General features: G+C 44.6%; 2 protein-coding genes across 2 annotated transcripts; one reads left to right on the top strand and one right to left on the bottom strand.

The window, feature by feature from the left end:
• Positions 1–634: 634 nt before the first annotated feature.
• LOC148906744 (uncharacterized) lies at positions 635–4,212 on the bottom strand. The gene is made up of 2 exons (XM_089037485.1): positions 798–4,212; positions 635–713 (listed from the first exon to the last, which is right to left on the bottom strand). The coding sequence occupies exon 1, from the start codon at positions 3,971–3,973 to the stop codon at positions 1,040–1,042; it is 2,934 nt and encodes a 977-aa protein (XP_088893611.1). The 5' UTR covers positions 3,974–4,212; the 3' UTR covers positions 635–713; positions 798–1,039.
• Positions 4,213–4,225: 13 nt separating this feature from the next.
• On the top strand, positions 4,226–12,758 carry LOC148906743 (uncharacterized). Its single transcript, XM_089037486.1, has 2 exons — positions 4,226–4,776; positions 12,234–12,758. Exons 1-2 carry the CDS (start codon positions 4,230–4,232, stop codon positions 12,239–12,241), a joined length of 555 nt encoding a protein of 184 aa, XP_088893612.1. The 5' UTR covers positions 4,226–4,229; the 3' UTR covers positions 12,242–12,758.
• The last annotated feature ends 219 nt before the right edge of the window (positions 12,759–12,977 follow it).

Raw genomic sequence — 12,977 nt, 5'->3', positions numbered from 1 at the left:
TTAATTAATATCCTCTTTAGGCTTTTGATCCGATAACGAACTTCAAGGTAATCGGTAATTGCCATATTTGAGCAATGGTTGTGGGTCTTAGACGAAAACCAATATGTAAGCAACACAGTGCAATTAATAAAGGATACAATATAAAATTCAAAAATAGATTTTATTTTAGAAGTGATGCACCAAATCCTGACTAAGATATAATTTATTGCGTTCAAAGTCTGATTATTATTGACAGCGTTTTCAGGATGCTGAGTAAAGACAGCTCGGTAATGTCATAAACAAAGAAAGAATTCAGAAAATGTTATTATAGGAAGTCTAGCTATAGAGTGGTCATGTGTGGAAAAGAAAAATGGGTAGGTTTTTCACGTTTAAATCTGTCATGATTCAGTGCTGGATAAAAAAATAACTAAATAAATAAAAAAAAGAGAAAGCAAAATGTTACCTTGCCAAAGTTTAGTGAGTCGCCATGGAAACGAATAAATGTTGCTACGTAATAGGAATGTTGATTTATTATTAAATGTTAAAGATTGTTATGATGTTCAATTTGTATAGGAAATCGAATGGTTTCGAGTGCAATTTGAAAAATATTAGCACGAGTGTAGTCTCCAACTACATAAATAGTCGAGCCTTCGTACACATTGACTCCAACATACGTATTTATTAGCTCCAGCTTGACAATTGTTCGACAATTACACGGAAGATTGTACGATTCGCTACAACAAACAACTTATAATTAATAAGCTTCACAAAAAGGGGCAAATTAAAAAGGAAAAAGAAAAAAAAAGAAAACTACTTACAAGTTAATGATGCACGCTCGACTGATTCTTGATGTTAAATATTTATGGCGCCTGCGGGGCCTCTAGTCTGCGGAAATTCTTAATCTTACACGCTCCCCCGCCAAAGACTATTCTGGGTCTTTTCTGCCCATCTAAACACAATCATTTACTAAATTACTTAACACTTTTTAACGTCTCTTGTAACTTAATTATAAACAGTTCAAGTCTTGAATGCTTTCATTCCTTCGTGTTCACTTTTGTGGCTACTCTTTCTTCTGCGGACTGCTTCTTGCTTGGTCCTCGGCTTCAGTCTTGGTCTTCAATAATTCTTCTTCTAGCATACAAAGCTTTCGCACGTCTCGGCGGTACTCTCCATCGGCCGTCCTCACGATCACTTGTCTTACAACTCCGTCGTTATCCGGCATTGTCTGTTGAATCAATGCCTTTGGCCATTGACCTCTTGGGGTATTCTTGTCTGCTAAGAGGACTAAGTCGCCAACCTTGAAATTAGCTTTTTCTCGTAGCCATTTCTGTCGCTCTTGCAGCATCGGCAGGTATTCTTTTGTCCATCGCTGCCAGAACTCGTTTGCTAACAGGTGGGCGTGCTTCCATCTTGCTTTATATTTGTCGACATCCTTTATCTCGTCTGGGGGTAGGGATGTGTTCTTGCGGAGTAGCAATATGTGGTTTGGTGTGAGTGCCTCCAAATCTCGGGGATCACTTGAGACGTTCGTTATGGGTCTGTCATTCATGATCTTCTCTACTTCTGTTAAGAATGTGTGAAGCGTTTCATCATTTACAAGACGCTCTCCTAACATGGAGTGTAGAATTCTTCTGACTGATCGGATAAGACGTTCCCAAACGCCACCTTGGTGACTCGCTGCGGGAGGATTGAACTTCCACTGTACATCTCTTTGATTCAGCTCGTTCTGTATCCGATCTTGGTTCCACGTCTTCATTGCTTTGATGACGTCTAACTCTGCTCCCTTGAAATTAGTGCCGTTATCACTGTATATGATTCTTGGGGGTCCACGTCTACTAACGAAACGTATCACTGCGTTGATAAAACTATCAGTAGATAAGTCTTGTGCCACCTCGATGTGGACTGCTCTGTACCTTAGGCACGTGAATATGCAACCGTATCGCTTGTTCAAGGCAGGATCTCTCTTGGATCTTGTATTTGGTCCAATTTTGACGTACAGCGGTCCAAAGTAGTCTAAGCCGACTGCGGCAAACGGATAGACTAGTTCTTGTCCGTCCGAAGACGATCTCACTTCAGGTAGTGGAGCTGTAATCTGTTCTCCCATCCTAGCATTCTGACGCCTGCATTCGTGGCACTTGCGTAAGACTCTTCCAACCGACGACACTCCACTTATTATCCAAAAACGTTGTCGTATCTCGGCTAATACTTGATTGGTTCCAACGTGACCATTGCGATAGTGATAATGACGTATTATCAGCTCTGTTACTGGATGTTTTCCAGGCAAGATGATGGGATGCTTCGCATCATAGGACAGATGTGAACGATCCAATCTCCCTCCTACCCGAATCACTCCGTCTTCTAAAATTGGCTTCAGGTGGATGAATCGTTCTTTAACTTCCTTGCTCAAGATTCCTACTTCACTGTCTTGAGTGTTTAAGAACGACTCCTTCTGGATGAATCTCGCGATTCTTCTCTCCGCTGTTTCAACTTCCGAAACTGACAAGGTCTCCTGACTGGGTCGCAAGCTCTTGGCGCTGTCGCGCTCAGCTTTACGCGGCCAAGCTTCAATCAACTTACGAACAGCTCTGATGAGCCATGCAACTGCTCTTCTTAGCCTGTTCCAGGTCGAGTACTTGCGAAACAGTGAGTCCCAAAAGTCCTTCTGCAGCGTCGTTGCTCCGACTGTCACTTTCTCCTTCTTAACTCCTTCATCCGTTTCTGACAATGTTGCCGATATCTCTGGTGGCTGTGGAGGCCATTCTTCTTCTTCCGTCCACAAAAACTCTGGTCCTTGTCTCCATATCTGCAGCTTTCTTGATTCTGTTGCCTTGATCCCTCTTGAAGCATAATCAGCTGGATTAAGCTCGGATCTTACGTGTTTCCACTGTTCTGGAACCGATTCTTGTCGAATAATGGCAACACGATTTGCGACGAAGGTGGTAAATCTTCTCACTTCGTTGAAGATGTATCTAAGAACGATAATAGAATCTGTCCAATAACTGACGTTGTCGATCCTGAGTCTTCTTTGCAACGCTCTGACAATCAACTTATTCATCTGAACAAGCAGGGTTGCGGCTGTAAGTTCCAGCTTGGGTACGGTCATTGTGCTCTTCAAAGGTCTAACACGAGACTTTCCCATCACAAAGCTACAATGAATCTGACCTCTTTCGTTTATCAGTCTCAGGTAGGAAACCGTTCCGTAACCATGTTCTTGTGAAGCGTCAGCAAAATGGTGGAGCTCCGCCCTCACTACAGTACCAAAGTTCTTTGGTTTGAAGCAACGTGGAATACTTAGATCTTTTAAACTTGCAAGTCCTTTTTTCCATTCTATCCAACTGGCAAGTATATCTGGTGGGAGATTCTCGTCCCAGTCATATCTCCTATGGCAAAGTTCTTGATTTATTTCTCTACCAGGTAGGAGAAGAGGGCTTGCAAACCCGAGGGGATCATAAACAGTTGCAACTGATGACAGGACGCCCTTTCGATTCTCCGGATGTGCCTTGCTACTCGTAACTAAGTTAAAGGTATCTTGTTCTACGTCCCAGTGGATTCCCAGGGCTCTATCTACAGGTAGACTTTCTGACGCTAAATCTAAGTCCTTGATCGCTGGTGCGCGTTCCTCTACTGGAAATTCTGACAAAACTTGGCGATGACTGGACATCCACTTTGTTAACTTGAATCCTCCTCTAGCTAGCAAGGTCTGTAACTGCTTGCTCACTCGTATAGCTCGATCAACATCAGCAAACGATTTCAACAAGTCGTCAACGTAAAAATCTTTATACACAGCATCGATGCTCTCTGGCATGAAGTCGTGCTCGTTGTCCTTTGCGGTTCTTCTCAGTGCATATCCAGCGATGCTCGGCGATGATGTTGCACCAAATATATGTACGAGCATTTGGTGAACTTTGGGTTCTTTAGTTAAATCTCCGTTTGGCCACCATAGGTAACACAATGCGCCGCGGTCCTCTGGCACTACGTGGACTTGATGAAACATTCTCTTAATATCTGCTGCCACAGCAACTTCGTTCACTCTGAATCTTAGGATTACTTCAATCAACGGACTTGTATTCTCTTGTCCTTGAAGTAACTGTTCATTCAACGAAGTACCTCCACTCTTGGCGGCGCAATCGAACACTACTCGCGGTTCCTCTGGTTTCCTCGGATGCCAAACTGCATGGTGAGGCAAGTACCATACTGGTTTCAGGTTATGGAGTTCCTCTTCCAGCACTTCCCTCGAAGTAGTATAGGGAATGGGGGTTCCAGCGCAATCTCAACACGGGGCAAGACCCGTGTCAAAAATCCACCTACGGACGACCCCCACTCCAAGTGTGGTTGAGGGCAACAGCGCACTTAAATATGTTAGTCTATATATGGAGTGCGAAGAATGTAAAGAGTTTGCTTATGATTTCTGTGTAAAGTGCTTGAAACCCAAGTTTGTTACCCCACCACCAAATAAGTATGTTTGTTGTGACAAGAAAATGCAAATAGAAGACGACACGTCAGCACAGTGTTACGAATGTGGTAAGAATATTCGTAATGCCGTACCAAATGCTACCAAAGAGCAATATTATGCCAATGGAGGTCGTAAGAAGACCCCATACAAGAGAATAAAATACTTTAGGGACTGGATGAGTCATATCCAAGGTTTACATCCGATATATTTAAGCGACGAAGTAAAGAAGAAAATCATAGACCACTTAGAAGAGCCAACCCCGCAAAGTCTACGGAAGACATTGAAAAAATTAAAACTAGGGAAATATTACAAAGCTATTCCCTATCTTTTGTCTGAAATTACCGGTAAGTCTATTCCTGAGGTTTCTGATATGACAAAAGCCGAGTGGATGTTTTGTCGGCTGGATAAGGATATTCCTTATTACCCTGACGTAATCTATGAAATATTTTACAAAATTGACCCCAACCACCCCCTGTTAGGATGGATTCCAAGAAGATAGTGGACGATTACGTCATATGTTTTCAGCCAATCAAAACCTTCACAATTTTCCTTCACATTTGTGAAAACGTTTCACATTTGTGAAATAGATTTGTGAAACTAATCTGCATATTTTCTAGACTGACGTTCGATATGTAAATAGAATCCCGTCACGCTCTTTTCGAAGCAGATGTTTACTGAGCAAGCTTTCTTTGAAGCTCTTCTTTTGCCTCCTGGTAGATCTTTTTGCGAGATTCCTCGGAAAGATCTTTTACGACTGTTTTTTTATTCCTTATGTCCGTCTTTAATTTCTCGTATTTGTCTTCTTCGGCCAGAATAAGCGAGAATTCAACGTCGTCTATCTTTCTGTCACGCAAAGCCTTTGAGACAAGATCGGTAATTGTATTTACTTTAGCCCTAGACAGAGCTATTGTCGTGTCATGCTTGGATATTTTCGTGGATAGCTTTTTCATAATACCCGTAGCAACAGCCGAAATGATACCACAAGCTGTCCCAACGCCGGCCAAAGGAACTCCAACGATTATTCCCGGCCCAGTAAGCGAAGTAGCAACGCCAGAGCCCGTTAACACAACAGATATGGATCCTGAAGTTATCGCAATCTTATGTAGCGTACTCCGGGCTCTGACGTATTTCTTCCTAACTTTTTCATAGTGTTTTGTTTGCCCTTCCAAGTAAGCCAGGATTAAGTTCGCTTTATTCAGACGAAAGTTTTCGGCGTTTAGTTCGTTAGGTGTAGTATAGGGAACATCTGGGTACAACTTAGGTGCTGAAGGTATAACATCCATTATATATACTAATGTACGACGCTTTTGGGAATGATATTGAGGAGCAGCCACATCACAATAATCGAGATTACTGGAATTGGAGGGCCTTTAGGAAGATGTTTCCACATGCGGATGCTAGTAAGTTCGAAAGAAGACCCGATGGTATTTACTATAACGGCTCCAGAATGTACAGTAATGAGGATTTGAAACCTACGCTGGTTAATCAGATAGACGATCAACTGAAGAATTCTGGTTATGTTGAACATAAGCCTAAGCCAACATATGTTGAACATAAGCCCGTGCAAGGTTGGTCAAAGGAATTATTGCTGGGTACCAGTACTTATCCGATACCCGCAGTTTCATTTGATAAACACCCAAGCTTGGACCTAACGCTGAACATGCGGATCTTTAACAAGCATTCCTTTCCGTTAAAGGTGCGAGATATCTTCAAAAACGTGCCCATTAATCATACCACCGCTAAGGAATCTCATGAATGGTTAAGTGGTCCTAACATGCGTTATTGGCCGCAGCAGCTGAACTTTGCGGTTTGGTGTGCCACTAGCGGCTGTGGGGTAAGCGCAAACTTGATGAAGAATTCAATATTTATGTTTCATTTTCACTTCACGGTTAGAAGAATACTACATGAGATGGGCGTTACTGCATTGCCGGGAGATGCTGCGTTTTATCCTAGAGATAACAAATACGACGTTCCAGCCTATAACAGGCTTTGTAAGGAGTTCGGTGTTGTAGGGAAGGATTTTAGATGCACTACCGGTGCTAACAATGGTTTGGGACATATTTGGGCTTATTGGGGGATTGGTGGGCATGTGCTAAGTGATAAGGAAGTTCATGCGCTGCAGTTGCGATGGGACACGGGATATCACAAAGAAACTCACGACAGTAGCACCTTCTTTGAACCAAATACCAAAACCACTAAGGAAGTCAGAGACGGACCTCTGTTCAAAGATGAGGGCGGTAAGTATGCAGGGGCCAATCCACTGATTATTAAGATTACCAACGACGAGCAAACGAAGCAATACTTTAATTTCATACCCCCAGAAGGTAAAGGACTAACCAAAGCCGGCCTTGCCCGTTTGAACCGCAGCATAGAAGCTTACGTGTATTCCATCCTTGGAGCTCAGGTAAACACCCGATCGAGTATAGTGGGGAATACCGGCGCCGCAGAAGAGACGCGAGCCGAAGCTTTGATCTTATTTGAAAGTTCAATCTTGGAGGGCGACATTAGCAAGGGCGTACAGCGTTACCAACTAGCTATACAAAATTCTAAGGCCCGACTGGACTACGCAGTAGCCCCGGGTTGTTGGTTAATGCCTAGTAATTTATCTATAAATACTGGTTCTGTAGTAGGATACAACAACAAACTTCAACGAGCTACTAAGGATATGAAGTTTGGGGTGAATGACGTGAACTCTGACACTCTTAGGAACATTCCCCATTTCGTGGAGAAGCCAAAGAAGGAGCACGTAGAAAAGCCCGCACCAAAGAACGTAAAGAAGAAGGTCCTACCTGCGATACCTGAGGAATATGACCATAACTTACTAAAAGCCGGCTTAGCCGCCGCGGGCGTTGGTCTGAGTTATTATATATGGCGATGAACAACCCCTACGTAGCTGGAGTAGATTGTGTTTATACGACTTACACAGGCGAGAAAAAATACACCCAAGCATCTTGGGTTGATGTCACGGGCATGTCCGTGAATTTGAACTACTCAGGAAAGAAGTTGATAATATGCAGTATTTGCATTGGTACGGCGAGTGATGCAAACGTAGGATTTCGTTTCTGCGACGACAATGGAGTATTACAGCCCATGCGCGCGAAGACAAACAACAGAGAGCCTACACATTTCTCGGTAGAGCCGCCCGACACCAGCACCGAAAATCTCTCGGTTTGGACTTTTCACATGGTTGCTGATTGCCATGGGAAGGTAAAGTTGCAAATACGCGTAGATGACACGGCGTCGGCGTGCATAAATAGTATAGAAGATCAAAGAGATCGACCTTATAATCACGCGACCATCAGCACTCTTACAGTGTTAAGCCTGTGAGAATCTGTGATTCTTAAATTATATGAATCCGCATTTAAGTGAAACGCATTACGTTCACTACTTAGACGTAAAGGAGTACGCAAGGCATGAGTGGTTTGATATGGGAATGTGGGTTGAAGTTGGAGGTCCTGCGTTAGTCATTTGCACCATTAGCATTAACACGGGAGTGAGCGCGAATGTGGGGTTTAGGCTTGTCGATGAGAATGACGAGCCTTTGCCCCCCTATCGAACTTCCCCGAACAGCAGAAGAGCGGCCCACTTTTCGATGGAGCCAAACAAATTTAGCGGAGAAGATCTGACGCCGGTCACGTTTCATATGGTAATTAATTGTAAATATGCTAAGTTACAAATATTTCCTGATGACGGTAGCAACGATGGGTCGACGCCGGGCAGCGCAAGGATAAACAGCATTGGCGTGGGTAGCAATATTATCGATGCGGTTTGGAGTCATAAACCCATTTCCACTATGAGCGTGCTGCCGCTAGCCCCAAATTATCAGGGCGGCGCAAATACTATCTTTCATCATCCTCAATCAAGGACGCGGAAAGAGCGCAGCAATTCTAAGGACAGGAAATCCAAGGTCCCTTCATCGACCTAGCTTCTTCAGGAGTACCACCCCAATAGCGACAACCAAGATCCAAATGTTATTCCCCACGAACTTCAACAGTTCTCCGCCAGCCCTAAGTGCCAAGGAAACAACCGAACCCAGCAGCCCAGGAAGACCGGCTGCCATCTTTTTTCCCAAGTCCGTTAGTCCATTGCCTAATTTCTTTACGCCCGCGCCTGTAGCCTTAAGCGCGGATAGGATAACTCCTACTACGCTCGAAATAGCGACCGCGAATGCCAGCGGAACGCCATACTTCAAAAGGGCTCTTTTTACCTTTTCCTTGGTGGTAAGCCCCAGCTCTTTTTCCAGGTTTTCCTTTTGAGCCCGCAATTCCGCAAGGCGTATTTCGAGGGCCTCCACTTCCTTTTGAGCTGCTTCCCTTTCTTCCTCGGTACGAGTTTGGTCCTCGATTACTTCTTGCTGCCGCTCTATTTGCCCCTCCAGGTCTTCGATGGCCTGATCTCTTTGCCGGATTTGCTCCTCTTTAGTGTTGATTTCGGCAACCAACTGCCGCCGTTCCTCCAAAGAGCCGGATATGGTGATATGCAAGTTTTTAGCTTCCTCTTTTGTCAGGTCTAGCTCCTGTAAGGCGAGGTCGAAAGCCCTTTGGGCTTGGTCTCTATCGCGTAGGGCATTGTCTCTTTGTCCTCTAATTTCTATTATTCTTTGGGTTTTGTCATCAACTTCTCTCTTTTGAGCATCGAGAAGTAGTCGGTTTTGCCTCATGTATTCTGCCTCCCTTTCTTCCAACGTTTCTTGTAGCCCCTCGACGCGTTTTTCTAGCGCAACCCGTTCATTTAGGGTTTCCAACCTTTCTAACGCACTCCGGGTAGCCACTTGGAAGCCCCTTAATCTTGCCACGTTAACCTTGACCGAGCCATTTTCGTCAAAGAGGACTTGTGGTTTGGTCCAACGGTTTTTGTCGGGATATCTCATGTCTTGAACGCTTATGAGGACTTTGTTTCCGCGTTCTGTGAGCCTTACGTCGTCGGCCTCGAAGTGGGAATAGCGCTGCGTTAGCTCTTGCGTTGCCCACTCTACGGTTTCCCGCGCGGTTGCTCCCTGCTCACCCATGTTTCGAAGTTCTATGTACTCGGGGGCGGACTTACCCGGGTTCTTTTCGTGCCACATGCGATTCAAGGAGGTCTTGAAGCTTTTCCACCTACTGCCGTACGTGTTTTCTAGGGCCATGTCGTAGATTAGGGGGTCGGTTTCCGCGCCTTTAGTCCATGCGTCGTATTCTTCGTCGTTAATGTCGACTTGACCTTCTTCGGTAAGGGGATCGAAATCCGTTCCTTCTACTTCCATTATATATGATAAGCTCAAAGTTAAACCCCAACGTATTACCTAAGCAGGTTGGCGGACTGAAAGCAGAACGCACCTTTCACCGGGTCACCTTTACCCCCAGCAGCGCTAAACCTGGAGAAACGCTGTACGTAGGTGTGCCCCGCCTAACGGATAACCTAGTCTTAGTTCCTGGCACCTTGGCTTTAAGGTTCGACCTAGCGGTACAGTCAAGCCCCACAGATGAAAGGATTATCGTTAACAACCTTGGTCGCAACATCGTTTCAAAGATGCGAGTAAAGTTCGCCGGGGAATCCCTCTTAGACTTAAACAACTATGACCTGTACACCACCTACAAAGATCTGTGGCTGACTGCATTCGAAAGGGCACAAAAAATAGAGCAGGGTATCGGTAGCGCAATATTACGTAAGGTTAGGACTCCCACCAAGACACAACCTACCGATTCTGGCGACGCAACTGACGTGGCAGATGCAAAGGCCATCAAGACAGCCTATGGTACTAAATACGTAATACCATTGGACTTTGAGGCTATTACCAGCCACGGGGTTTATTATCCTAGACAGTTGAGTGAGTTGCAGTTTGAAGTGACCTTAGCCAACATGACTAACATCATTGGCGGGTTAAGCACTGCGTTGTCGGGAAGTATTCATCCATACGCCATTACCAACCTGGAATTGCAGTATGAAACCATACACTCCGAAGATCTAGCACGTAGCGCTGGCATGGAATACAGTGCTGGAAAGGCTTTCTTGTACGACCACGCGGTAATGTATAAAACCTTTAGTTTCCTGGATAAGACAGACGCGGTAATTACTCAGAGCATTAATTTACCACGTCGTAGTCTTACGGGGCTGATGTTGGTATTTATTAAGCCTTATGAAGCCGGTAAGCGCGACTCTGAAGCCTTTCATAACCCCGGCATCACCAACGTCGGGATTAGCATCAATGGAGTTCCAAATAAGGTGTATTCGCAGGGAATGAAGCCCTCAGACATCTACAGGGAAATAAAAAGAAAGTTTGGGGATCAAGTTGCACCCGGTGAGTTCTTTACCAATAAGTATGCACTGTGGATTGACATGCGAACCACCAACGACGAGGATTTACATGGGCAGGGATTGCGTCTGGTAAATACCCAGGACGGCATTACCCTGGAAATCAAGCGTGACTTAAACGCTAGCGCAGGCGACTCAGACAAGATCAACGCATACATCTTCGTGGTGTCTGACGCCCAGTTGAGCGTAGAAATGAATCAGCTAAAGAGCGTTGCGTATTGATTCGCGCGCTGCGCTCCCTCATCCAAGAAAGGATAAAATATCCCTTACGTATATAATGCTTCGCGTATTTGAAAACAACAACACCAAACTGCAATGCATAGTGCAAGGCGATAAACTTTATTTCAAAGCAAAGTCCGTGGCTGATGCCTTGGGTTACGTAAATTCCAGAAAAGCGGCGTCTGATCACGTCTCAGAGGAAAACAAGGTAACTTTGAGGTCTATAAAGGGTGTAAATCTGACTGACACCCTTAATGCGCAACCACATTCCGTTTACATCACTGAAATGGGTCTTTATGAGTTAATATTCGGATCTGAAAAGTCCGTAGCTAAGGAGTTCAGAAAATGGGTGTTAGGTGACGTTCTCCCTACCCTCAGGAAAACAGGTAAGTATGAAATAGAGCGGCGCTTTGACGGTCCTAACAAGTTGGTATTCAAAATAGAAAATGAATTTGACCTGCATAAGAAGGTCGTAAACTACATACGTCGATTCCACCCTATCCTACTGCTCGCACCAGGTCTTGGAGAACTACAGGACTCAGCTAGCAAAAGGATAGTATGTTGGCAGAAAGGGTATCAGGCGGGGCAACCCGACATCTTAGTTCTTAATGCACATAAAAAGTATAATGGGTTATGCTTGGAGTTGAAGACACCTAAGGGTAACGGCGTATTATCACCTAAACAAGAGGCGTTACTCACACAATACGAGGCAAATGGTTACCTAACCATGGTGTGCAAAGATTACGACCTTATATGCAGGGAGATCGACTATTACGCGGAAGGTATTCGTGTACCTTGTCCTTGGTGTGTTAAGGCTTTTAAGACGCAGGAGGCGTTAAGGACTCACCAAAGAATATTTCATAGATATAATGATAGTTGAACAGACACACTGGCGTGAATTGACCCAAGGCATCACATACAAAATAAAAAATTATGTCGTCTTCGAAGACATCAGCCGTTTAAGGTTGGTCCTCGAATACGAAGGTAAAGAGTGCACGCTATGGGCGCCGGACTGCGTGCGGTACGTCATTCAAGGTGAAGAGTACACGCACATACGCAGCTATGGTAAGGTTAACGGGCGATGGAAGTTCGACGTTGAACGTAGGGTGGATGCTAATCCTCTGTATGATTAGTCATCCTCGTGGGCGGTTAGGTATTGGTCTGCCTCGGCGGACCTCATTTTTTCTGTCATGTAATTAGTGGATATGGTAATTAAGGCTCCTCCTGCGAACGCTGCGATGTAAGGTAACATTATATATATATTATTCATTTTTCCATGCTTTTCTTACAGCAAGGTAATGGTCTAAGGGCTTGGGTCCGTCGTACAGGCAACACCAAATATGTTGACCGCTACGTAGACAGCCACATCGGACGCAAATGCCGTCCCAGTGTTCCCTGTCTTCCCATCTCACGCCCTCGACGTCGTCAAAGCATACGAAGGTCTGGTCTATTTCCTTCTTACGTCGCGTGAGCGCCCGGGAGGTTTCGTGGGGACAACAACGTTCGGCTAAGTCTCCGTGGGTTTCACAGACGACATCTTCGAGGTGGTAACGACGACAGCGGTATTTATGCCAGTTCTCCTCGAAGTGAGGTTCATCGCAACGGAGACAACGGTCTTTGAGGCAGACTCTGTTCTCGCGGTGATATCGTAGGGCCTGTACAGTGGACAGTTCCTTACCGCAGTCACCGCAAAGGGTACTTACGGTCTTCTGACAGACTTTCTTGGAAAGATGGTATTGCAGTCGCTGCTTGCTACTAAAAGCTCTATCACATTGCACGCACTTCATTATATATACCTTATCTTTTATTGTTAAATTGTTAAAACCAGCAAAAGATAATGATGTAGGTCTTATCCTTTATTGTTAAATTGTTAAAGTAAGATCATCGACATCATCTTAACCATTCTTTGATATCATCTGTGGTAATTTAACAAAATGACGATAAAAAATAGACCCTTACTTGAGACCTCTTTGCAGTATTTAACAAAATAACAATAAGAAAGAAGACCTATGCTAATTCCTCTTGCTGGGGCTTA

The sequence above is a fragment of the Actinia tenebrosa genome, unplaced genomic scaffold, assembly GCF_029948245.1.
Source record: "Actinia tenebrosa isolate PJP-AT-01 unplaced genomic scaffold, QUT_ActTen_1.0 PGA_scaffold5__44_contigs__length_20552954, whole genome shotgun sequence".
Classification (NCBI taxonomy): domain Eukaryota; kingdom Metazoa; phylum Cnidaria; class Anthozoa; order Actiniaria; family Actiniidae; genus Actinia; species Actinia tenebrosa.
Note: the sequence above shows the minus strand (reverse complement) of the source record. Positions and strands in the feature narration are given on the sequence as shown.